Source organism: Furipterus horrens, unplaced genomic scaffold (genome assembly GCF_987537825.1).
Source record: "Furipterus horrens unplaced genomic scaffold, mFurHor1.1.pri manual_scaffold_11, whole genome shotgun sequence".
NCBI lineage: Eukaryota > Metazoa > Chordata > Mammalia > Chiroptera > Furipteridae > Furipterus > Furipterus horrens.
The window spans coordinates 10,983,630-11,009,083 of record NW_028327181.1 but is presented as its reverse complement, the minus strand read 5'-3'; the positions used below and the strand labels follow the sequence as shown (position 1 = coordinate 11,009,083).

Genomic DNA, 25,454 nt, shown 5'->3' with positions numbered 1-25,454 from the left:
TGTAAGGAGGAATTTAAAATGATCACATATGTGAGTCTTCTGGCATGCCTATGCCAGGTGTCCACCTTTGCTTCTTTCCATTTTGTACCCGTTGCAGGAACTTATAACCCCCATTCTGCCTCTTTGCAGAGATTTGAAAAGTTGTGTCGCTGCATCCTGAGCAGTATGGATGCTGAGAATGAACCCAAGGTAAGCGGGATGGGTTTAGTATTAAAATACGTCTTACTGGCTGCTGATTTGTCCATCCATCGGTCCTTATGGCCGTATCTGGCACTGGGCCGAGCTCATTGGTCCCATGCCAGCAGCTAGGCTGTATGTAATTTGTTTGATCCCTATACTTGTTACGTTTCTCTTTCTCCTCCTCGTAGGTGTGGTATGTGTCCCTTGCTCTTTCCAAGGATCTCACCCTGTTATGGATTAAACAGATCAAGGACATTCTCTGGTATTGCTGTGAGTTTCTTAAGCAGCTCAAGGTAAAAGTGAAACGCTGCAAATGCGTCCTTCCCATTTGGGGCCTTTAGTATGTATTTGCAGAGTCCTCATGGTTCCCTCACAGGTTATACCTTTGCAGACTTATCAGTCAGAACCTAGCAAAGAGTTATTAGAGCCCCTGTTGTAGGAGAGAGCAAGTTAGATACTATTAGCAATATGAGCTCTTCTTTGATTTACATATTTTGGATATTGACCTGTGCTTGCCACAGTCTCCATGCCAGGGAATCTGTCATCTGGAAGATGACATACTTTTGATATAATGGGTACTTTATAGTTTATATTATTATGCTAGTCAGGCTCCTTATTATATGTGCAGAAACCCAATAAGAGCACAGCTAATGATATACACAGCTAACCAAGAAAGAGACTATTTTGTCTTAGAATATGTTCTGTAACATGGCAACTGGGGATGCGAAGAGCCAGGGACATCTGGATTCTCCTCCTCATTCTTTCCTCTCATCTCTAGACCTTTTGGAGTCACCTTGTCTTCTGCTATAATCCTGGCAGCCAGCAGTTATGGCCTCATATTCTTACTCTGTCTTGACCAAAGAGAAAAGGGTGTCACCCCCACCAGTTAAAAATCTGGACGATCTCAGTGACCCAGTGGGATCCTGGTCTCAGCCCTTAACTGGTCGTGGTAGTGGCAGGATGGGGTACTACCACTGGCCCAGCCTGTCTTGTGCCCACCCTTGTGTTAGGAGAACGTGGGCAGAGGTATGAGGAGGTGCAAAGAGAAGCCACTTCCACTTTACACCTAAGGAGGGAGAAGTTTCGGGGACAGAGGCTTGGCAAGGACTTAGGTAGCAGCTGAGCAAAGCAGCGACTGTCAGCAGAGCTCCCAGTGATCCCTTTCCCCAGCCATCTCTGGAGGCCTTGCTGTTTGGTCCCTTGGCTTTGCCCTGGCAGCAAACCACACACAGCCCAGCTCGTCAGGTGGAAAAGCACTGTGGCACAGAGCAGCAGCCACCCCTTTATCTGCTTTCTGTGTCTGCATTCCACAACGGATTTCTCTTTGAGAAGAGGCCCTTCTGCTTTGAAAAAATATCTTCTAAAGTTTATACAAAGAAACGCACATTAGGGGAAAAGAACACTGAATCTGGATCCAGGAGTATCTAAATTTGGTCCTGATTCTGCTGCTGGTTTCCCGTGTGGCCTTGAACAGGTCACTTCCCCACTCTCATTCTCTGTGAGCTTAGGGATTTGAACTTGATGGTCTCCAGGGTCCCTTGCAGGTGTACCTGCTAAAAGGTCTCCAAGCCCAGAAAGGAATCAGACCTTTCCCCAGCCTGCTCCTGTGAAACAATGTATAGTAACAGCCAGTATTACATAGAGTTATCTTTGTGCTGGGCATTATTCTTAGTGCTTTGGATACAACAACCCTAATCCTAGTCAACAGATGGGGAAACTGAGGCACCGAAAGGTTAAGAAACTTGCCCAAGGTCACACAGCTAGTAAGTGATAAAGGCAGAGGGCAGAACCCCGGGTCCCCGTTAGGCTCAATTGCAATTCTGTTCTTGCTCCAGTGTACATACGAACATACATATATTCCTCGATGCATACAAAACCAGCAAGCCTGCGCTGGTCATCTTGTTTTCCAGAATTCTCAATTCTCCATTCCCAGAAGTACTTCAGACTCTATCAGTAGTGGGTCAAAGTCCCTGTCATTGAACTCCTAAAAGTGGTCATTCCCCAAGAGAAAAAGAAAAAGTGTACTTGTAACCCTGACTCACTGCTTTGGGCCTGAGTACACTCAGAAAAGATATAAAGTGGTTCCTTCACTGTCTGGGACTGGAGGGCGTGCCTTATCTTACTCTCTTTGTTGTTTCCAGCCTGAAATCTTACAAGACTCCAGACTCATCACCCTGTACCTCACGATGCTTGTCACCTTCACAGACACTTCAACATGGAAGATTCTCCGGGGAAAAGGTCTGTGGGACTTGCTTCAAAATCTTCCCTAAGTAACAGAGCTTGGGTACCTTTCCACCTTTTAATATTTAAAAAAAAAATTTTTGTGTTCATTCATTTGAGAGAGAGAGAGAGAGAGAGACATCAGTTTGTTGTTCCACTTCTTTATGCACTTGTTGGTTGATTCTTGTATGTGCCCTGATTGGAGATCGAACCCACAACCTTGGCAAATTGGGATGATGATGCTCTAACCAGCTGAGCTACCCGACCAGGGCCCCTACACCCTTTTAAGAAGCATTTTTGCCATCACAAGCCTCTGGGAAGGCCCGAAACCACACAAGCAAAGGTGCCCTTGGCACTTCCCATCAGGCTGCACTGTAGTGTCCGTAATGTGTTCAGTATAGTGTGATATAGTCTCTCCCTCTTTGGAATTTGCGTTTAAAGCCATGGTCCCTGGATCTTATTTTTTTATTACTCCCACAGCACCAAGTGGCACTACTGGCTTATATTAAGCCTTACCATTTCATTTGGCGACTCATTCAGCAGCAAAGAGTTCTGATTTTAAGGCCATAAAATGTGCATTGTAAAGCTGCCTCCTTCCCTGGATATTACCCTTGGCTTTATATTTTCCATGCAGTCGCTTCATCCATCCATTCAGCAAGCAGCCCACGCTGCTGTGCACCGTGCAGACTCTGCTCTGTGGCCACTCTTCCCACAGAACTTAGAGCCTCATGTGGGAGACAGACGTTAAAGACAAACCACGTGCATGTCCTAGACATGATAACAGGGTGCGAAGTGGTGCTCGGAAGGACGAACACAAGAGGAATGAGACTTTGGTGGGGCTGGCGGCCTTGCCTTGCTCTCTCTGCGGCTCACAGCTTCCTGAAGAAGTGATGTCCGAGCTCAGAGTGGGGGGCAAGGTTAGAGTTCACAGAAGGAAGAGGCAGGGCAACTCCGAAAGCAGAGGGAACTGGGTGTTTGAAGGCCCCAGGTCAGGAAGAGTGATTATTTTAAGGCACTATCCTGGGTTCTGGGCAGGATTGGAAACATGCTGAGTTCTGGGCCGTGCCAGGGAGCCTTGATCTCATTGGAAAGAGGAGACAGCTACAGAGAACAGAAATTGCCAGGCCCTCGGAGGGAACTGGAAAAGGTCCTGTAGGAGCCCAGGCCGGGGACGTTGAGTCTGGCTCGGGGAATGATGGGCCCCATCGCCTCCAGGGTGACACTTGAGCCAGGCCTTCCAGGAGACAGAGGATTTGGATATGAAGCGTCTCCGCGTACCCTCGTCCCAGACCTAAGGGACGTAGGAAGGCAGGCCAGAAAGTATCTCGTTTCCTGTGGCCCTGGCCACGGGGCATGATTTTCTGTCCCACCTAAACAGTTCATATTATGGTTGGCGATTTTTTTTTTCTCAAATTTTTTTCTTTATTTAGGCGAGAGTCTTCGACCAGCCATGAACCACATTTGTGCAAATATAATGGGACATCTCAACCTGCGTGGATTTTATCCTGTGCTGCAGGTCCGTGCCCCATTCTCCTAATATGGGACCTTACCCTCTGAACCTGAACTTGGGTTTTTGTGTTCGGTTTTGCATATCTGGTGCCCTCCTCACAGCAACACTTGCAGAAAGAGCTGAACGCTCAGTATCCTCTCCTCCCTCCCCCACGTCTTGGGTCGTGTGCAGTTTGTGTAAAGCAAGTGGCACTGGGATCCCTTCAATGTGCTGTATCTTTGGTGACAGGTGTAATCCAGTCACTTGAAACTGAACCTCGGGGTGGAGGCCTCAGGGCTTGTTCCCCTGGTTCCTTCTCGATTGGCATCTGGAACTGACTGTCTAGCTCTGTGTCCTCAAACAGCCTTCCATCCACACTGCACGTTTTGTGCCCGCCCACGTCGCCAGGGACTGGCCTCATGGCCTACTTGCTGTTTAGAAGTAGTGCTTTGGGGTCCTTCAGCCGGAGTGGCAGCGTGGGTTGAGCCCTTTCCTCTGCCTGGCACTGCCATGGGCTCTGTCCGGGTGTGGTGTCTCTTTCCGCGCAGTGGCCCCGTGAGACGGGTCACAGCCAGAGCGCATGTCAGTCAGGAAGCAGCTGCTCGACCCCGTGACTCAGACAGCTCGTCTCGAAAGTTTAAGTCTGGCATTTGCATCAGCTCTTAAATGTTTTAACTGTTAATTATTTTAAAAATTTTGAATATCATTTAAAGGTGGGTGGGGGGAGTAAATGAACCTCTATACCCATCCCTTTTCTCTCCCCTCATTTTTAAAAACATTCCCATTTAGTTTTTTTTATCTGAGGCACTCATTTTACTTTCATGTTTCTGTTTTTATGAACAAATGAATACAAAGTCAGCATCGTTCCCTGACCAGTTAAAACGTTCTTTTCAGATACTGTTGACCCGTGGCCTGGCGAGACCCCGGCCCTGTCTGTCCAGAAGCACCTTGACGGCTGCCTTTACCCTAGCGCTGCGGTAAGTGGGCGCCGTGGCTGAGGGGCAGCCCACTTCGGAGGGCTCCCTGCTCCTGCTCCTCTTCCCCAGCCACTCGTGGTCGCCGTGGGTGGCCCCCTTGGTCGGCATGGATGGGAAGCGTTGGTCTCCGGGAGAGGGGCGCGTCTGTGACGGTCCTTTTCTTTACCTTCTGTATGTGTCCCTGGTTGCCTTTGCTCCCAGTCAGCAAGGGGTTGAGATAGAACCCTTTCTCCTTTTGAGCTTTTAGCTGCTAAAGGAAACCTATGAGCTGGAGGAGGGCCTGCAAAGGGTGGCATAAACGGATGGAACAGTGTTATAAACGTGGGTTTAAAATGTTTAGAAGGCCAGCCCTGACCAGTGTGGCGCAGTTGGCTGGGTGTCATCCCGCAAAGGGGAAAGGTCGCCGGTTCGATTCCTGGTCAGGGCACATGCACTCCAGTCCCTTGTTTCCCTCCCTCCTGATCACTCCCCCCTCGCCTCTCCCCATGTAGTTTTTTATTCTGCCTTTTTCTTAAGTTTACTCATGTCCGTGAAACTTCAGAGTTGAGTTTTCAGCTGTGTCACGTGACGGCACTGTCATCAACCCAACCATTTACTTAGCGAGTGCCCCATTTTCAGTCTTTAGTTTTTCTAGAAGTCCTGTGAAGCATAACTTCAAGGGACTTGGGGGTGTGGGGAGAGGGGTTCCTCTGTTCTGGGTCCCCAGGCAAACCCACCTGAGTCAGGTGCGCTGTCTGTGCCCAGCCCCGTGGTTGCCGCGCTGTTCTCAGACAATCTGATCCGGCCCTTGCTCATCCACATCCTGTCCGTGCCGGCCCTCGTGACTCATCTGGGCACAGTGACCCCTGAGGTAAGTGGGCTCTGAGTGCCCCTCAGGTCCATGCTTGCCTTCCTAGAGATTAGAGCGCAGAATGTGTCCTCTGTTAATGCCCGCCTCGTCCCCTGATTTTTCATCTAAGTCAGTAGCCACTGTGGGCATGCTTTTGTTAATAGCCCAGAGGAACGGGTTCTCATCTTGTGTTCATTTTAGTTCTGGAGATGAATAACAAGTTTGGCTACTAGGGGGTGATCTGCAGGTGGTCAAGTTCATGCTCTAGTGGGAAATTCTTCCTGTCAGCTTTCGTTTTAACAGTCTGCAATTGTTTGCAGCGCCTCGCTGTTCTAGAATCTTATGCCATGCTTCGTAAATTCATCGCGTTTTTAAGAGATAAAGATCGATGCCGTGATGTCTGTGAAAGTTTAGAAGGATGCCATACGCTTTGTCTGATGGGTGAGTGTCTGTGGCCGGAATGTGGTTGTGTTCTGGGTGTCAGGAAAAGCCCCAGCGTTCTGATTTTCTCCATTCTGGTGATCATGAGCTGTCGTTAGTAACAATTAGCAGTGCTTCCAGGAAAAAACATGTAATCAGACAGACAGTTAAAATAGACGTGTAAAATTAAAAATCACATGGAAAATACATCAACTTGGCAGACTGGTTGAGTGACTGTAAATGAATGTTTAATTTCAGCCCCTAGCTTCCTGGCAGCCCAGGGAAAATTGGAAACGTGATGACTCGCCTGCATAATTCTCACCTTGGGAGAGGGGAGGGCATGGTGGGAGCGGGCTCTGAGTAGGGCCTGCATCGTCCGCTTCACTGCGTTCTCGTTGCGGATGAAGGGGCTCATGGATAGAAGTGTTTGAAAACGGCAGGCGGACATAATTCTCATTGCCTCATTTATTTTACATAGAAAAAATTTCTAGAGGCTAAATTTTAAGGGAGTTCTCACACAAGACATGTTAAATAACTTTGGTGAACTTTGAATAAGTGATTTCCAGAAACTTCAGATATTCTTCAAAAGATTATTTCTTATGTTAACCCTTGGTTTTAAAATCTTAGCATAGTATTATAATGTCACACTAGCTAAACATCACGTCCCTCTGTGTGCCAGAAGTTCCGCATGTTACTCCACACACTCTTCACACCCAGAGTGAGGGTCGTTATTCCAGTCTTACAGGTGAGGGAACAGGCTTCGAGAGGTGGGTTGAGGGTCACCGCGCTGGTCTGTGGCAGAGCCAGGACCGGAGGGAGCCAGGTCGGCCTGTTTCTGAGCCCTGCGCCGCACTGTCGCGCCAGGACCGGCCAGGGCCCCTCTGTGTGTGGAACTGCTTCCTGCCCACAGACGGGGCTGCCTGAGTCCCAGGCAGAGAGCAGGGCTGGAGGTGACAAAGCGCGTCTGTCTGCGCCCAGCGCACTCAGCGTTATCACCTCTCTGCAGGCAACCTGCTGCAGCTGGGCTCCCTCAGCCCCAGGGTGTTAGAGGAGGAGACGGACGGGTTTGTGAGCTTGCTCACCCAGATGCTGTGCTACTGCCAGAAGTACGTGTCCCAGAAGAAGTCCAACCTGACCCACTGGCACCCCGTCCTTGGCTGGTTCTCCCAATCCGTGGACTATGGGTGAGTCCCGGAGGCAAATCCCTGTCTCTCCTGCCGCCTCCTGCCTCTCGCCCGCCACCTCTCCCTGCTTTCTTCATTTTAGCTCATGTTGTTTTGTGTCTTAGTACAAAAGTAGTGTGTGTTCATTGTATGAAATACAGGTCAGTACGGAAGAGAGTAAGAGCCATTTCCTCACGCAAAGGCACCCTGCGCGCACATCCTGTCTGTTCCTGGCAGTCTTTTCACAAAAAGAGGTTTTGTTAATTTGTATTTTGTTCTTTTCACGTAGTAACCTGTGAGTCTTATCTGTGAATATTCTCTTTTTTTGCCCAGTATTATTGTTTTGATTGCCTAGGCTGCCATAGTTTGGAGATACTAAAATAAGACGCATGATTCTAAGGGAATAGAAGTCACCCCAGATCCTTTTCAAGAGGTGGAATACCAATTTTAAAATTTTTAATCAGGAACTTAAAAATATATTTTTTACGAAGTGCCACTAGGCTAGAAGGTAGAGATTATTAATAAGGTGGTATCACAAATGTAAAAATGTGCCTGAGCCGGAATGAAGCAGGTCTCAGTCTCCGAGGCAGCCATGCTGCCCAGCTGGTTTCCTGGGGTCCCTCCAGGTGCTCCTGAGGCAGGAAACTGAGGGCCAGGGAAGGAATCCCAAAGTTTTCTCTCTTTACCTTGTACCTGAGTGACATCCAGTGAAAAAGACAGATTGCCCGCTGTCGGCCAGTGCACTGCCCCAGAGGAGGGGCAGGCGCCAGGCATCTGGCTGCCGTGGGCAGGAAGCACAGTCTCCCTCTGGGAGAACCTTGGACAAGTCACTTCCCCTCACTTCCTTCATCTGAAATGTGGCGGTACGGGCATCTCACAGGATTGAAAGGAATAATGCACATCAGAGCCTGCCTCAGGCCTGGCTTGTGCGCTGTGGGCGGCGGCAGCTGCCACTGGTGCTGGGACGCAGTGAGAGCCACCGCAGGGGCTCCACGGGGAGGCAGTGGAGGCGGGTTTCAGGGTGAGCGTCTGATGCTGAGGCTGCAGCGTGGAGTGGAGGAAGGAGCACCTGAAGGCAGAGAGACTCTTAGGAGGTGGGAGAGTCGGCGAGGTTTGGGGGCCAGGCCTGAGGCTGGCTGTGAAGGGGAGGACGGCACCGCAGGCGTGCGATGGCTTCTGTCAACTCAGTGGTAAACAGGGTGGAATTAGGATGAAGAGCAGGTAAAGGGAGGCTGGGAGATGGCGGGGACGTGTGACGCCTGGGGACCTAGGGAGGGCACTAGGGCTATTGGCAGCGCAGGACGTCTGGATGGAGCCACAGGGAACATAAAGGGGTCGGTGCCTTCCACATCCAGGCCTCAGTGGCAGTTTGTGAGGCCCCCTTTTTAAATTATTATTATCTTACCGACTGTGTTGAATGGCAGATCCTAGCTACAGCTCCACATGGAAGGCCCCTTGGGAGCCGAGGGGCTCTCCCTGGCCATTCACCAGGTGGGACTGACACGCCTGGTCTCCTTCTCTCTCCCAGCCTTAACGAGTCCATGCCCTTGGTCACCAAACAGCTGCAGTTCCTGTGGGGGGTGCCTCTGATCCGGATCTTCTTCTGGGACATCCTGAGCAAGAAGCTGCTGGAGAACCAGGAGCCGGCGGCCCACGCGCAGCCAGCGTCCCCACAGAACGTGCTTCCCGTGAAGAGTGAGTGGCGGGAGCAGGCCGGGCCTGTGGCTGTACCCCCCGTGCGTGACGTTCTAACTTCTCCCACAAAGCCTTTGAGACTACTTAAGTCAGTTTTACATTTAACAAAACAGTGACACCAAATCCTTAGGAACAGAAAACAAGGACCTGGGAAATAGAAGTAGGGGAGCAGAATCAGGGTTGAGTGTAAAGAATGTCCACTGACAGATGTTCCATGAGGGCTGCCGTGGTTTTCTCTGCACTTCCACTTGGCTCTGAATTTCTAGTAGCCAAAATGAAAAGGGACTTGGGATTATTTCCTTTCATAAATAGGAAGATGTTTCTTAGGGGAAGTAGAGCTTCTCTGAGAGCCCAGTTGTAAAAGAAATCTCCCAGGTGGGGCTCCCCATAAAGGGGACACTGGGTTGCCAGCTCGGCAATGTCCCGCTGCAGGGTCAGTAGTGGGTTCTGTGCAGAGGTTTCCTGTGGCCCGCTCTGACAAAGGTTAAGGAAATGCTAACTCATAAATCTGGAACTACCTGCCCGCAGCAGATTTCCAGGTTCAGGGTGGCTTTGCCTCCGCCAGCCAGCATGCTGCAGAGTCCCTTCTGGCTGTCACTGAGCATGGGCTCAATGAAGATCATTTCTGCAGGATATAAATGGGGAGGTTTAAAACTAAAGTGGGCTACAACCCCAAGCTGAATATCAGTACTTCTTCCATCTAAAAGCACAGAAAGTTGGGGATCCCCCGTCTTTTCCCCCCTCTGCCCTAATGTAGTCCTTGGAATTTTTAGCTCTGTGGGTTCTGAAGTTAAGTCGTATGTAAAAGCATCCCATGTAGAAATTGGATTGCCTGGTTTCTGAGAAATTTTCTGATTCTGAAGGGTGTTACCTGAAAACCTATTAATGCGTTTCTAATTCATTCCAAAGAGATGACTTGACCCAAACAGCAGCCACGCTGTCCGGCGGCGGCTGTGAATCATGAACTTCACTGAAACGCTCTTCCGGTGATTGGGTGGGACTTGGCAGGTGGCCGACCTTCCGCTCACACGCTCCCCCTCCCTTCCCCCCGCCAGATCTGCTGAAGCGCGCGTTTCAGAAGTCCGCGTCGGTGCGGAATATTCTCAAGCCGGTCGGGGGCAAACGTGTAGACTCCGCGGAGGTGCAGAAGGTCTGCAACATCTGTGTCCTCTACCAGACCTCGCTGACCACCCTGACCCAGATCCGGCTGCAGATACTCACAGGTGGGGACACCTGCAGTGTCTTCTGTCTCTCACCTGGGGCTGGCGCTTTTGCGTGGAACAGGTTGATTTTCTTCTGGCCTTCTTGAAGAGAAGAGGGTATTTCTGAGCCATTCTTAGAGACCGATCAGTTCAACAGCTCAAACTAGCCTCAGTCCTAGCACTTCCAGTTCGTTCCTCTGACCTGACCCTTTATTGTAATTATAAAGTATAATTTGCTTTTTAAAAGTTACTATTTTTTCTGAGCAGAAAACTAGGAAAGACAAGGAAGCAGAAAAAAGAAAACGTAAGCCCTCTCAATCCCACCATCCAGACACCACTGCCCGTGCCTGGCTGTGCTATTTGTGTATCTGTTCAGATTGAAATAGATAGTTTTATCCTTCCCTTTCCATGAGTCACCTTACAGGCATTTTATCGTGTTGGAAATTCTTCAAAAGCCTCATTTGTGTCGGCTGCATAATACGTTACTGCGTGGATGTGCCCAACAGTTTCCGTTTTAGCTGAGCAAGGAGGAAAGTCCCCTCTGTTAGCAAGGAACTGGGCATCAGGGAGGGGCCTTTAAGGGGCAGTGCCAGAATTAGAATGAATTGGCATTACGAGGACAAGCAGTCTGTAAGCCATGGCACTGTTTACTACATAAAGGATGCAGAACCTCTCATGCATTTTATATTTTTTTAAATCATAAATTGTTGCTGCTTCTCCCTTTCCCACTTACTTCCTCATCTTCAGATGTTCACAGAGCACCTGTGTATGCCAGGCACTGAGGGTGCGGAGGTGAATTAGCCACTGGGGTCTGTGTTCCCAGGGGATCATAGTCCAGTAGGAGAGCCCAGTAACGCGCAAGGGGAAGATGTATTTAATGTAACGCTGGCAATGAAGATCATGAGCGACAGCGTTGGCCTGGGCTGGAGCACAGTTTCCGAGCCTCAGCACAGCCGATGTGTTGGGCCAGATAATTCTTTCTTGCGGACGCCGCCCTGTCATTGTAGGACCTCTAACCAGCCCCGGCCCATACCCAGAGGTGCCAGTAGCACCTTTCCCTCCCTCCTAGTTCTGACAACCCAGCCTGACTCCAAACATCACCAAATGCCCCTGGGGGACAGAAGCGTCCTGGTTGAGGACAGCTGAACTGGTGTGGTGATGGAGCTGGACGCAGGAGGATGTATGATGTGTTTCAGAGGTAGATTGGATTTGGGGGAGTGGGGCCTAAACTTTCAAAGGCGATGCCAGAAATTTTGGCTCAAGCCACAGCGTGGGTGACGGTGCCAGCAGCCGAGCTGCGACTGGCTGGGGGTGGGGCTGGCAGGGCACCGAAAGCTCTGTTTTGGCTGCGATGAGTAAGATACCTTCTGTCATATGAGTATCCTGGGGCACGAGCAAAGGGTGGCGTGTGAAGCCTCGGGCCCAGGGCACGTTCCTCAGCTGAGGAGAGTGGGCGCGGCGGGGCAGACCAAGCCTGGGCGCCCCGGCACTCAGCGTGAGGGTCTGTAAAGCGTACTGAGTGAGATGGTTTTGCTGCCTGTGTTTAGCTTTATAAGATGACCACAACTTTAAGCATCTGCCATTGTGCCAATTAAAGAATCCAAAAAGAAGTTTTTTTGGCCAACTTGACAATGTATACTTTTAGGAATGAAGATAAACTAGTTTATCTAATCTATTCGTGCTACTAATTAAAATAGCTACACAAAAATTCACCAATTGTGATAACTTTTTTTCTTAATGCAGGCGGTTATGACGGCTGTCATAATACAGTCTAACAGAATTGTTTCTAGTGAAGTTAAAGGCAGCTAAGCGCTATTAGAGCCATCGTACGGAAGAAAACCAAGCGAACTGTTTGGCCACCCCAATATTTGGAATAGTATCTGGCATGTAGTAAGCACCCATTAACTGTTAGCTATTATCATTATTCTCATGGTGATAATGACTTTCTTAGTAATTGCACCTTCTTTCTCTCACACACATAAATGTTCACTAGTAGGGGTGTTTTGTTTTCCTAATGGACAGGGAAATAATGGACCAGATGGAGCCCCCTTCCGAAGCTTGGGTTTCTCTGTCCTTTTCCAGGTCTCACTTACCTTGATGACCTGCTGCCCAAACTGTGGGCCTTTATCTGTGAGCTGGGGCCCCACGGAGGGTTGAAGCTCTTCTTGGAGTGCCTCAACAACGACACTGAAGAGTCTAAGCAGCTCTTGGCCATGCTGATGCTGTTCTGTGACTGTTCCCGGCACCTCATCACGTAGGTTGACTGCTGTGGCCCTGAATTCCTTTCCCGGAATGTGGAGGAACCAAATTACCATGTCAGTAAGGAAGTACTTACTGATGTGGTAACCACTACCGTTGGGGGGGGCAGGGCCCACCACCTGCTTTTGTAAGGAATGTTTTAGAAGAATTAGGTGAGGAAACACGTACAAAGGGGGGGGGCACGTAATGGGGGTTCAGCCATTGTTAGTTCTCTTCCTTTCAGGGAAGCTGGGTCAGTACCACTGAATGTGGGCTTTGGGGTTTCCTGGATCTGGGTCCAAATTACTTCAGGCATTTACCCCCCCATGCTAGATGGTTTGTTAGACAATTTCAGAGCCTGGGGGCCAGGGTGCAAGACTTGGCCCCGCCACTTACCGAGATACCCTGGGCAACGGCGCGGGAGGCTGTGCTTCATCTCTGCATTAGCAGAATGGAGGTAACGTTACCAATGTGGTAGGAACTAAACGAGAAAAGGAACATCACGTACTGAGGACATTGCCTGACAGTGAGAAGTGAACAGGCGTTAGCCCCATTCAGTCCTTTGTTCTTTAAGCTTATGTGTCTACTTGTGTATTTCGTATTTTTTTTAATTCCACTTTTTCCCGAAAGGTTGGTGAAGAATTATTAGACAGAATGGACCTCAGGCAGTTATGGTCAGGCTAGAGGATGTTGGCTGGAGCGCATCAGGGCCTTGTGGGTGGCAGTTGGGTAAGAGTCATGGAGGGAGGGGCTCTGTAAGCTTGGAGGCAGGAGCAGAGGCCTCAGCTGCTAGCGCAGACACCCTGAATTGCTGGGTCAAGGGTGACCCAAGGGGGAGTCAGGTTCTAGGGCGAATGGAGCAGTGTTAGGGTGTTTTCAGAGAGAGCCGTATCATAAATAGTTCATTCATTCATCAGTTCCCCCAGATGTTATTCATTCACTCGTAAGGACTTCTCAGGCACCTACTAAGTGCCACTGGCGTCTATTGTCGCTGCAGAAATAGAGTCCACAGCTTTCCTCAGCAGACACAGACTCTCAGTGAAGACTCCTTGATATTTGGGCATGATTTCAGGCATGAGTTAAGAAGTGTCACAGTCAAATCCTGATGAGTAAGAAAATTATGTAGAGTAGAGCCTACTGTTTTTTTCTTAACTGTATTTTTTAACTTTTTACTCTGGGCAATTTCAAATAAATTGAACGAAGAGAGAATATAGTACAGTGAACCCTCCTGTGTCCATTACCAGCCTCAGCAGTAACTCACAGCCGGTCTTGCTCCCTCATTATTTTGAAGCAAATCCTAGACTTTTGCCACCTTATCTGTAAATTTTACAGTAAGTGTCTCTAAATGACAGAGCATATTTTTTAACCTTATTTTGTCTTTTTAAGAAGTATAGATCTCATTTTTCCCCTTTTCTTAGTGGACAATTGTGAATAATTTTCTATTTGATTTAGGATCCTTGATGACATTGAAGTTTATGAAGAACAAATTTCATTCAAACTGGAAGAGCTGGTCACCATCTCCTCCTTTCTGAATTACTTCGTGTTTAAGATGATCTGGGATGGAATCGTAGGTAAGGTAAAGGTGGCAGTCATTGTTCAGTCAGTTCAAGGGCGGGGAGGCCAGAGTCAATAACAGCAGCTGATTCTTCGCCTTATTGTCTATCAGTGTGAACTGAAAACACACATTTCTTCACCTAATTACAAGTTTTCTTTCTTCATTGCCTATTTGTGACTTCTTAAGACAGTGGTGGGGTTAAAGAAGTCCTGTTCTCCCACGTGTTTTCCAAGATTTGCTTGTATGTGTCAGGAATTATTAATGATGATTAATTTTGCCCCAAATCTCCTTTTACTCTCTGAGTTGATTTTATCTTTGAGAAGATAAAACGGGGGTCAGGTCACACCTGAGATTAGAGTCCACCTCCTGATGTGTTCCCAGTGACTCAGTACAAACTTCTTAGATTAAAAAGGTCCTGGGATGAAATACTAGTGGGAGGCAGCATGAGTCATTGTGTCTAAGAGATGCCCAGGTTCTGTAGGCATTTCAGACATATGCAGGGGGCCTTTTAGTTCTGTAGGTTTCATGTAAAATTCAGAGTGAGGGAGCGGAGGACCTCGATGGGACTTGACAACAAGAGCTGTCCCCCCAGCTCCTCTCCAGTTCTGATCAGCTTCATGAGTGTGACTCTCCCGCTTGTGTGCCCCACAGAGAACGCCAAGGGTGAGACCTTGGAGCTGTTCCAGTCCGTCCACGGGTGGCTGATGGTGCTGTATGAGCGGGACTGTCGGCGGCGCTTCGCCCCCGAGGACCACTGGCTGCGAAAGTGAGCCCGGGGTGGGGGCTGGGTTGGTGGGGCCAGAGTCTCCTCCGTCACGCTGCCCGCGGCTGAGTTGCCCCGAGTGCTCTGTGCTCGTGTTCCAGGGCAGAGAGGAATCAGTGCTGCTCCTTTATCCTTCATCTGCATAAGGAGAGCTGTTGTTCTGGTGAAGCACCTGCCGGGATGGGTCACCTAGCAGTCGCTTCTGTTAAAATACGCGTACACTGAAGATGATAGAGCTCATTATAGCAGCAAAGCCAGAGCACATTGATTGGGTTGGCCAAAAAGTCTGTAGGATTTTTTCCGTAATATAAACCACATTTTTTATTTTCGCCAATAACTTTATTGATTTGGATATTTTGAGCATGTCAGCTAACTCCCACTATTGGCTTCTAGAGGGTAGAGGCCAGGGGTGCTGCTAACCATCTTCCAGTGCATATGACAGCCCCACAGCAGAGAATTATTTGGCCAAAATGTCAGCACCAAGATACTTCGCAAACCGCTTTTGATATGTTCATAGACCCTTCTCCATACCCTGCATAGATCTGTTTTTTGTGTTTTAGTTGTGTCTTTAAATTTCTTGAAATAAAATGTAATGTGCCGAAATGTCACATATTTTCTTCCCTCTTCAATATTAAAATGGCTGCACAAAAATGCACCCATTTTGGTAATTTTTTTTTTAATGCACACTGATATGACAGCTATCACAATATAGTCTAACAAAATTGCTTTGAATGAAGTTGAAGACAACTGAGCACTATTAGAGCCATCGTGGGGAAATTTAAATTAACTGTTTTGGCCAACCCAATAGCAACTGTTTCTTATTCAAACTGGGAAGAAGAAAACTTTAGCTCAACTGAGCAACATGTTATGTTAGTTAAATGGCAGTTTTTAAAACACAGAATTAGTAGGATAAAAACTACAGCTAGGCCTGGCTGCTGTGGCTCAGTGGATTGAGCGTCAGCCTGTGAACCAAGTGTCGCTGGTTCGATTCCCAGTCAGGGCACGTGACTAGATTGCACGTCAGGTCCCCAGTTGGGGGCGCAAGTGAGAGGCAACCACACAGTGATGTTTCTCTCCCTCTCTTTCTCCTTTCCCCTCTCTCTAAAAATAAATAAACAAACTATTTAAAAAAAGAAAACAAAACTACAGCTAGGTCTCTCTGAGAATAAGGTTGGAGAATCCTCTTGCAACAACAATCATGTACGATATTTTTTTTTATCAATGACATGTCAACTCTTGTGTAACTCTTGAGGCTGTGGCGTTAGAGCAGGACTGGCTGTAATGAGCCAGATGATAAATGTCTTAGGCTTTGCAGACTGGACTGTCTCTGTTGCAGCTACCTACTCAACTCTGCTGCTCTGGCATGAAAACAGCCAGAGACGATACGTAATAAATGAGTATGGTTGTGTTCCATTAAAACTTCATTTATGAAAATGGGCAGCAGGCTAGATTTGGCCCACAGTGTGCAGTTTGCCAAAAATGGTTTGTTTGTTTTTTTGTTTGTTATTTTTAATTATTCCAAACCCATGTCTTTTTAAGGGATCTCAAACCTAGTGTGCTCTTTCAAGAACTGGACAAGGACAGAAAACGGGCACAGCTGATCCTACAGTACATCCCTCATGTCATTCCACACAAAAACGTGAGTCGCACTCAGAGCTGGCTCCTTATGCACCTTTCTCTTTCACCACAGGGTTCCTGAATTTCCATCTCTGTTAGAGATTGGAAGTAAATGAATGAGATCAAGCCCTAGTTGGTATGGCTCAGTAAATTGAGCACTGGCCTGTGAACCAAAAGGCAGCGGGTTCAATTCCCAGCCAGGGCACATGCCTGGGTTGCAGGCCAGGTCCCCAGTTGGGGGCACGTGAGAGGCAACCGCACATTGATGTTTCTCTCCCTCTTTCTCCCTCCCTTCCCGTCTCTCTAAAAATAAATAAATACAAATTTTTAATGAATAGAATAAATGAGATCATTCAATCAGCAAATGCAGATTGTGGTTGGATCCTACTCTGTGTCAAGTATGAAGCTAAGTAATGGGGGTACAGAGATTGAAGGCAATATGAACTGGCAGTTCTGGTGGAGTGGGGTGTATGTGCAGGGATGGATGCTGAGAGAGCCCAGCTTGGGGTCAGGAGCACAGGCAGCACTGGGCAGGGTTTCAAGGCCTCAGGTGAGAGCAGACGCAGTGCTGTTGGAGAGCCAGACGTGCAGTGTGGCTGGAAAGAATATAAGGAGGGGGTGAAGGAGCTAAGGATGTTTGTACAAATTGGTGTAAGAAGGGCCTTGTTAACCAAAGGCAGGAACTTGGATTTCGCCCAAGGGCATTGGAGAGTTTTCAGCTTTGGAGGCCCCTGGTGAGAGCTCCGCTTTTCCAAGTTCTTGGCCAGTGTGGTATGGGAGCACTGGCTAGAAACAGGTGTTCAGGCAGCCTGGCCTGGCCCCAGGTGGGGCCACAGTAGTAGAAAGACGATAAAGTCAAGAGATTCTGAAGGAGGTGGCACCTGCAGGCCTTGGAGAATGACGACACTCAGAGGAGGAGGGATTAGGAATTCAGGTGGCGCCCAGCTGCCTGGCCTGGGTGCCTGGGGAGCCTTTCCGTGGGGGGAGCGTGCTGGTGAGGTCGGCTTTGAGCAGGTAGCATGGGAGGTGTCTGTAACTCACTTTTCCGAGTCACTCACTCCTCACAGCTCTGACAGTGTTTTTTGGCCTTGATGGTAACACTTAATGGTAGTCATTCTTTACCCTCCAGCAGTGCTTCACACGGGGACGTTCCCCTTTAAATTCTCATTGCACTTGACAGCAGAGCCTCTCAGAAACGAGGGACCGCATGGAGATGCCTTAGTCACACGTGCTCCCTGTGCGAGAGCCCTTCAGCAGCCTCCCTGACCTTGCCAGGCAGGTGCTTCTGCTGTGGTCCGCTCGCCAGGGACGGGGCATTCTTCCTCCCCTCCAGCCGACCGTCTGCTCTGTAACTTCTACCCTTTGGCCACTAAGGCTGGAATCTCTAATCTTCTGAGACTTGCAGACAGCTCTCGTTTGCCTTCTGAGCCTCCTGTTTTCAAGGGTTAGCAGCCTTCTCCCACTGTTATTCCCCACTGAAGTGGTTTTTAGCCGTCCATCATGTGGGCCTAGTCCAGTCTGGGAGAGTCTAACTCAAAGCCCAGTGCCATGTCCTGAGCTGTGTGTCTGTGACTGCAGCCCTGGACCGTAGCGTTCCCACGTCTTACAGTCTGGGACCTCCACTCTGTCTGCAACTCACAGACTGTGTGCTGGGGCGCCCGGGTTCTCACAAGGTAGTTTCAGTTTTATGGGGAACACAGGAAATCTGTTGGACACTCCATGAAATGCTAGCTCAAGATCACAGTTTCCGCATTCTTCAATGACGTTATGCTAAGTTGGCTTTTTTAAATGAAATTTGAAAAAAAAATTTTTAATATATGTGTATTTTTTGAATACAGCTATTAATATCTTATCACATAAATACTTAAGCTGTTGACCACCGAGCACATGGCACTGTTAAGTATTGCTCTTGACCTGGGAGCGCCATGAGATGCTGCTGAGCTGTTAGGGGCGCTGTGAACGAGAAAGCTGGGGGACCTCTGAGAGTAAAGTGGTGTGTTGAGTCCATGCTGTATTCTAATCCTCACCGTTTTCATTTCTTTTTCCTTTTGGGAATTTTGCTTAAGATTGTCATCAAGTCTTTTTGTCCTTGACTCAAAGAGTCTCTCTTTTCCCTCCCTTGGGGAAATAAGGCCCTCCTCCTCGTTGCTGGAATGCTGTTACAGCAGGCATTCTCAAACCAGGGTGCGGCAGAGGGGCAGCGCTCGCCTAGAGGGACTCATCAGAATCCTGGGAAAGGAAAGAAAGGGTTCTTTTCAAACGATTATTGAGAAATATTAGCAGTGGGACCATGGTGTGGTGTGCTCGAGGGCACAGAAGAGGCAGATAAAAGGTCGGGAACCTTTATTCTGTAGGATCGTTTAAAAAAAATTCTGACAGTGAAAAAAATTACCTTTGAAATGTTTCTGTCTTTTAAATTTATAATATTGATTTCCTTTAAAGCGGGCACGGCTTCATAAAGTCGCCTCTGTTACATGTCTTGCTGCTAGGTTTTTATGGTGGATTATGGGCTGAACAAGGAGAATGATTTCTCCCCAACTATTTTTCACTGGACTCTAGCTGCAGCCATACCGCTCCTTCTGGGACCGTTATTCCTTGGCATGAATTCAGCTATATTTCTAATTCCCAATAGTGTTTTGGGGAATGTTTATTGTTCCCCAAGTCACTTGTAACTTGTAGAACATGTGGAAGCGTCCCATTCTGGTTGGATCTCATGTGACTTAAATTTCATTAATTTTGTCCAGTGTGTTTCAGGGAAGCATCCGTGGCTGACCCTGTTTCTGGCCTTACCTTTGTTCATTTCAGAGGGTTCTCCTGTTCCGAAACATGGTTACCAAGGAGAAGGAGAAACTGGGCCTGGTGGAAACCAGCTCCGCCTCCCCCCACGTCACTCACATCACCATCCGACGGTCCCGGATGTTGGAGGTGAGAAGCCCCCAAAGTACCGTGCGCTGTGAAACGTAGGAGTTGTGGTGGTTGATCTGTTGCCTCTGAACTCTCCTTGTCACTCCTTGATCTGATGACACTGAAATCAAGGCTCTGGGATCAGGAACGTGGCCATTTGTCTTGCCTGCTGTTCCGAGGGCTGCTTGATTAAACGTATCCTCAGGGCTGGGGACCCGCGGGGCAATACTACTTCTCCTTTTCACGGGGGGCCCCTGGGTTAGGGTATCAGACACTTCCTGCCTCAGGCATGAGGATGGGAATTGCGATGTGCAGATGTTCTCCTGTCGCTGCAAACTCCGTTCGTCCCGCGTGCATGTTGCCCAGACTCTCCGCTGTGAATGAGGAGGCTGGAGTGTCGGGGTCGAGCTGACTGAGCCATACTGGGAAATCATTTATCACGGAGCTAGAAGCTCCCTGTAGACATAAAGTTATGAAATGGAAGGGAAGTGGCCCACCGCAGCCAGAGCCAGTGTCCAGGGTTACCCCTGTGGCTACTTCATGTGGATTAGAAATAGGTGCCTGTCGTCAGAACACTTCGCCTCCATGTGTTAGGAAATTGTAATATATTGACATTGTTGGAACAAAACCCTGGCTGTCATCTGCTGGAACATTGTCATGGTAAACGTGTGTGCCTGTGGTGTCTGCCTTGTGCATGCCACACCCTCCGGAGCCCAGGGTTCTGTCACGAGCAGCCTGGGTGCTCTTGCTGTCCCTGCAGGCGGTTGGATTGGTGACTGAGCCCCAGGGGCCCATTCCCAGGGACGCTTGGCCTAATTCATGTACCCATGCTTGCTCTTAAGACCTTTTGTCACACTCCAGCCTCAGTTCCTCATTAGATAGTCATACCGTGCAGGGGCGTCGTGGGATTCCAGGACAGCTCATGGCCGGAGAGCCAGCAGATGGCAATGGCTGCAGCTTTTCCACCCTGTCTGCCTTCACTTTCTCCCTTGGAGCATTCATGGTCTTTCCTGGAGAGCTTGTCTTTGTTCCACTGATCCCTGGTGATGGACACTGAGGTCTTAACGGGGAAAGGAGCCCGGGGTAAACAGATGAGGTTTCTGACGTTGTTAAAAGTAGGGATAAGAAACGGAAGTGCCCACAGGGACCCTGCGGGCCACAGGAATGAGCGAAGCTGGCCGAGCATGGCTCCACGCAGGAGCATCTTGTTGGCATGCTAAACAAATAGAAATATCCTTCACTTCCACTGCTCTCACCTGCTTTTCTTGAAACACAGCCCTCGGTCTAGGTGAGTCTACTTAAGAGAAAGTTCCCCACAAATGAGCTGGTAAATGACAGCGGACATCCAGCCTCAGTATTGGGGAGCGGTAAGGAGTGGCAGCTGGAGCGCACGTGCCCCCCGGAAACACTCAGGTCCACCTGTTCTATGATGCTCTCGTTGTTTAAGAGAAGACCAAAATTTGGGGTTTTATGTAAAATTCCCAGATTTTTTATGTTTAGAACTATTGAAATTTTATTAAGTACCTGGAAGGTCAGATAACGCCTCTCTTCCAACCAAATGCAACATGTGGGCACCGGTTTGCAACCTCTGCTTTGACCAAAGAAGAAAAAACCCTGTTGCATTATAGAAACTCATTTCTCCAGAATTTTCTTCAGATGTATCTGTCCTGTCTCTTAAAGTCCTTGATCCCACCACCCGTCATTCCTCCTTCAGTGTGACCAGCACCCACAGGAAGTCTGGGTTGGTAGAGACTCTGATGGCACCCAAAAGTGACAGAGTCCCCAACTCCCTTCTCAAGCATCTCTGCTTATGGAAGGTCACTTGACATCCAGGTTACCTGAGCCTGCTTTTTAAAACACATCACTCAGGAAGTCAAAGGAGGGGTGCCTGTCTTAGGTTTAGGCAGTCTGTTTTCCTCTTTACTTCATTAGAAATATCTTGTCATGAAATTGATCACTGGCGTTCCCGTTGAATTAGGAGAGGAAGAGGGTTGTTTATTCAGCTATCAGTGTTAGGATCTGGTAGTTTGGTTATTAGAACATGGGCGCCCAGGGGCCTTTGCTTGATTTGGACACAAGGGGGCATCGAAAAGCTGATGTTAGACTCCTGGTACCCAAGGCTTTTTTCTGTTTCCTCTTCGATGGTTCGTTCTGGCGGCAGTGCTTCTGCATTGGGTGTCCAGGTGTTAGTAATGCAGGAAGGCATCCTCCCACGGAGGGCGAACGGGGAGGAACCTTGTACATACTTGCCCAACCCTTTCCCCTCACCCTGTCAGTGGCAGAACGAAGGCCAAAGCAATTCAGATTCTCAGTCAAGTTCCCTCGAACATCGGCCCTTGAAGGCATTGAAGAAGGAAATCATCTCTCCCCTCCCCAGGTCAGGGTTCTATCTGCCCCTGTTCCTCAAGATGCATTAGAGAAGAGGAATGCCTCCCACGTGCTTACCTTCCAGGGGGCAAGTTCTAATCCTTGCGCTGCAACACCAATGCCAGCCACGCAGTGGGGTGCGATGCGGTACATCAGAGGAGGCAGGTGGCAAACTCCTCTTCATGACTTTTCAAAGAGGAGGCTCATGTGGGGCCAATGGAGCCAAGTGGAAATTTTAGTCCAGCAGACATTCCTCGGGCACCTGCAATGTGCTCGTTCGCATGCTAATTTCACACACACCTTGACCTTGAACCCACATGTCCCAGGCACCTGCTAGCGTGTGTAAAGGTCAGGGAGGCATCATTTTAAGGCAGAATGGAGAAGCTCCTATAGGCAACCAGGAACATGCTTGTATTCTTCACCGGTCCCCAATTCAATGCCAAGATAATTATCTTAAATTTAGGCCGAATAATTGAAATGCTGCAGCAACTGCATGGTGACGTCCTGTTTCCCCTTCTTTTCATCTAAATTGATGGTTCTCAAACTTCACATGTGTGAAAGTACTTGTCAGGATTGTGCACTCAGAATCGTGTTCCTGTGCCTTCAGATGACAGAGGAGACTTGAGAAGTAATTTTTTTCATGCTCACTAACTTTGGAGCCCTGGATAAGAGCTGGAGCCACGATAGAACGGTCTATTGGATCACTAGGTGAGCACCAGGGAAATGTGATCGGCAGGAAGCCAGTAAGGGGTCCCTAATGCAGGTCTTGCCAGACTGGCCTCATTTGCTTTGTGACAGGGGCCAGAGTGGTAGATGGGCAGATGCTCTGGAGATGGTGTCTCTAATGTCAGCAAAACATCTGAGCGCACTGCAGTTGTGGCTGAGAGGGAGTGGCCTCAGCCAGATGCTGTGGTTGATTTGCTATGTACATGACAACATCTAAAGACATAGGTGTCGCCCCGGTGGTGAATGAGCCTCATGTTGGGCAAAAGGACTCCTCCCTGGGTCCTGTCCTGTTCAGCACTGTGTTTTATCATCACTGAAATGAAAACCTGAACAGCTTGCTTATCAGCATCCACATGTCAGAAATGCATACGTTAGGTGACAGACAGGGCACATCAAAGAAGGAAAACTCTGATTTCCAAAAACCTCCGCTGCCTTGCGGCATACCTCTTCAGGGGAAAGGCTAAGGGAGTAAACCCCGACAGAAAATCCGGAGCCGGAGTCCCTAAGGCAGTTTGGCGTTGTAGTCAACACCGGCAACTCCTGCGGCGCACCTGAAGCCAAGCTGTATTGACTCCGTCTTTCCCTTGGACCCTTCAGCTGCGAAGAGAGGGGGGGTCTGCTGCATGGGCAACAGCAGACCCTCCATATCACCCTGCCCAGGCTCTGTAGCTTCAGCTTCACTGGAGAGGACACTCCAGCGTCATCGTAAGATGTCTATTCAACACGGGAGGAGACAGATACCGTGTCACTCCCGAGTCGGACTGCACAGCCATTCTCGGCGGTGCAGATAGACTCTTAAGAAGCTACACCATCGTCTCTCGAGACGGACGGCTGCCAACGACGACGACGACGAGGTGACAGAATCAGGAGCCAGGAAGATCTCAAGTTATAATCCAGGGACAGGCTAAACAAGACAATTTAGCAGGAGAACTCGAAGTTGTGTCCGAGGTTCTGGACAGGGGAGGTGTGCTGAGCGGCTGCGTGTCTTGAGAGAGCCGGACATAAGCCAGGGGCATGCTGAGGCTTCACCCTCTGCTCCTGCCCTCGTCCAGGCCCAGCATGACTCCTACACCCTGTCTCCCTGCTTTCTGCCTGGTCCCCTGCCATCCATCTGCTCTACTGCCAACAGAAAGACCTTCCTAAGTCAGAAAGCCAGCCATGGTGCTCCTTGAATAAACTCTTTTTTAACTCCCTGTTGCCCTTGGGATATCAGCATGACTCACAAGGCCTTTCCTGATCTGGGGAAAGGTACCAGGAGTGGAGGGTGGAGAGTATTTTTAGTTTTCATCTTCTAGCAGTCTGTAAGTTTGATTGATTGATTGAATGATTTTTACCATGAGCTAAAAGATACTCTTAGCATTAAAATAGAGAGGGTGAGATCTTGTCCAGGTTTTATACCTTGTCTGATGGCAAGAGCTTATCATGACTCATCTTGTGTGATTTCCTGTCTCTCGGCTCTGCATCCTTTCGAGGGCAGTCTCTGCTTGCCAAAGAGTGGTAAAGTCACATCCCCAAAATGGATTTTCCTTTTAACAGGCTCTCATGTACAAGCGGGTGAAAAGTGCGCTCCTCCTGACTAGCACGTTTATTGCACATGGGGAGGGAGCTCCGAGTCACGCTGGGGCCTCGAGTTCTAATGGGCTGCCCTCTGCCCTCGGCAGGACGGCTACGAGCAGCTCCGGCAGCTCTCCCAGCACGCCATGAAGGGCGTGATCCGCGTGAAGTTCGTCAATGACCTCGGGGTGGACGAGGCGGGGATTGATCAAGACGGTGTTTTCAAGGAGTTCTTGGAAGAGATCATCAAGAGGGTATTTGACCCGGCTCTCAACCTATTCAAGGTATTTAAGGGGAGCGAAAGCGGGGTTGACAGCAGCCAAATTCGAGGTGACAAATGAGAAGTGAAGGACTGGGCTTGCTCATTACAAGGCCTTTAACCTCTCTGCCTCTATCCATCTTTTTGCCTTGCAGACGACCAGTGGGGACGAGAGGCTCTACCCTTCACCCACATCTTACATTCATGAGAATTACCTGCAGCTCTTTGAGTTTGTGGGCAAGATGCTCGGGAAGGCTGTGTATGAGGTAGGCATGTGAAGGAGCATTGAACTGGAAAGGAAAATAAACCATGAGAAGTAGCGTGTGCTTTGTAAGCATTCATGTGATCAGGCCTAGCCATGTAAACTCCCTTTCACTAGGACAAAGTCAAGGGAAGAGGGATGAGAACCAAGATTGCTGTACAGAAATACTTGGTGCTTTCCAGGTATTATTTAGTCCTCTCCACCATCCCGTGGTGAGAGGAAGCAGCTGTCCTGCTTCACCAAGGATAAGGGGACTGTGGCTTCAGAGTCACCCAGAGTCTCATCGCTAGTTAGTGATAGAATCAAGATTTGCACCCAGGCCAGCCTGAGTCCTAAACCAGCCCTCAGCTTCCCTGAGGGGCCAGGTCTCCATGATTGTAGGCGAGCAGCATTTTATGGCTTGTGGCAGTTGTTACATTGTTTAAAAAATCTTTTGTTATTTGAGTGAGTACTTCAAAGTAAGCCAGAGGTACCTGGGAGATGCCTGCAGGCTAGAACGTGAAGGTAGGATGCAGCCCAGAGCAACTGGTTGAGACTGGTCCTCCCTAGGTAGCTACATGGCTGCGTGTTTTTTTAGGTCGCGATTCCCATCAGTAAAGTGGGGTTACTAGAAGCTGCGTTATTGGGTTGCGGTAGGTGGTAAGTGGGGTAACACGGGTAAAACACCTGTGTTGCCTGTTACCTGGCCATGGAGGAGGTGGAGCTGCCATCCTTGCTGTCATTAAGAGGAAGGGTGTCTGAACTTCCTCTGCCCCTCTGCCATGTCACGGGCTCAGGGCAGTGTGGGCCTCTGCAGGCCCCGGTCAGGCCCGGTCCCCCCACTGAGAGCTGAGCTGGCAGAACTCCCTCCCGGCAGCGCTTGACCCCGCACCCTGAGAGTCCAGCCCCTCAGGAAGGAAGTAAAGCTGCAGTGTGAGCTTGTCAGGGGCCATTCGCTGTGACCTCACTGTGGGCTCCAGAGCAGCAAGGACGTGAGCCCTCTGAGCACCTCTCCCCCACGCCCTTGGAGCCCTGGGGGAGCCAGGATGCCTTCC

The 25,454-nt window shown here is 49.2% G+C and overlaps 1 protein-coding gene across 2 annotated transcripts in view; it reads left to right on the top strand.

Moving 5' to 3' along the window:
• The window catches only part of UBE3B (ubiquitin protein ligase E3B), a 43,218-nt gene that overhangs the window by 6,416 nt on the left and 11,348 nt on the right, over positions 1–25,454 (top strand). For both annotated transcript variants that reach the window (XM_090257805.1, XM_090257804.1), the window contains exons 5-21: positions 130–189; positions 369–473; positions 2,322–2,418; positions 3,831–3,916; positions 4,784–4,866; positions 5,611–5,716; positions 6,016–6,136; positions 7,122–7,299; positions 8,807–8,973; positions 10,029–10,196; positions 12,258–12,429; positions 13,866–13,984; positions 14,620–14,734; positions 16,271–16,370; positions 19,154–19,273; positions 24,007–24,183; positions 24,314–24,424. In XM_090257805.1, the coding sequence (XP_090113931.1) occupies positions 130–189; positions 369–473; positions 2,322–2,418; positions 3,831–3,916; positions 4,784–4,866; positions 5,611–5,716; positions 6,016–6,136; positions 7,122–7,299; positions 8,807–8,973; positions 10,029–10,196; positions 12,258–12,429; positions 13,866–13,984; positions 14,620–14,734; positions 16,271–16,370; positions 19,154–19,273; positions 24,007–24,183; positions 24,314–24,424 (2,085 nt within the window). The remainder of the gene's footprint in view (positions 1–129; positions 190–368; positions 474–2,321; positions 2,419–3,830; positions 3,917–4,783; positions 4,867–5,610; positions 5,717–6,015; positions 6,137–7,121; positions 7,300–8,806; positions 8,974–10,028; positions 10,197–12,257; positions 12,430–13,865; positions 13,985–14,619; positions 14,735–16,270; positions 16,371–19,153; positions 19,274–24,006; positions 24,184–24,313; positions 24,425–25,454) is intronic.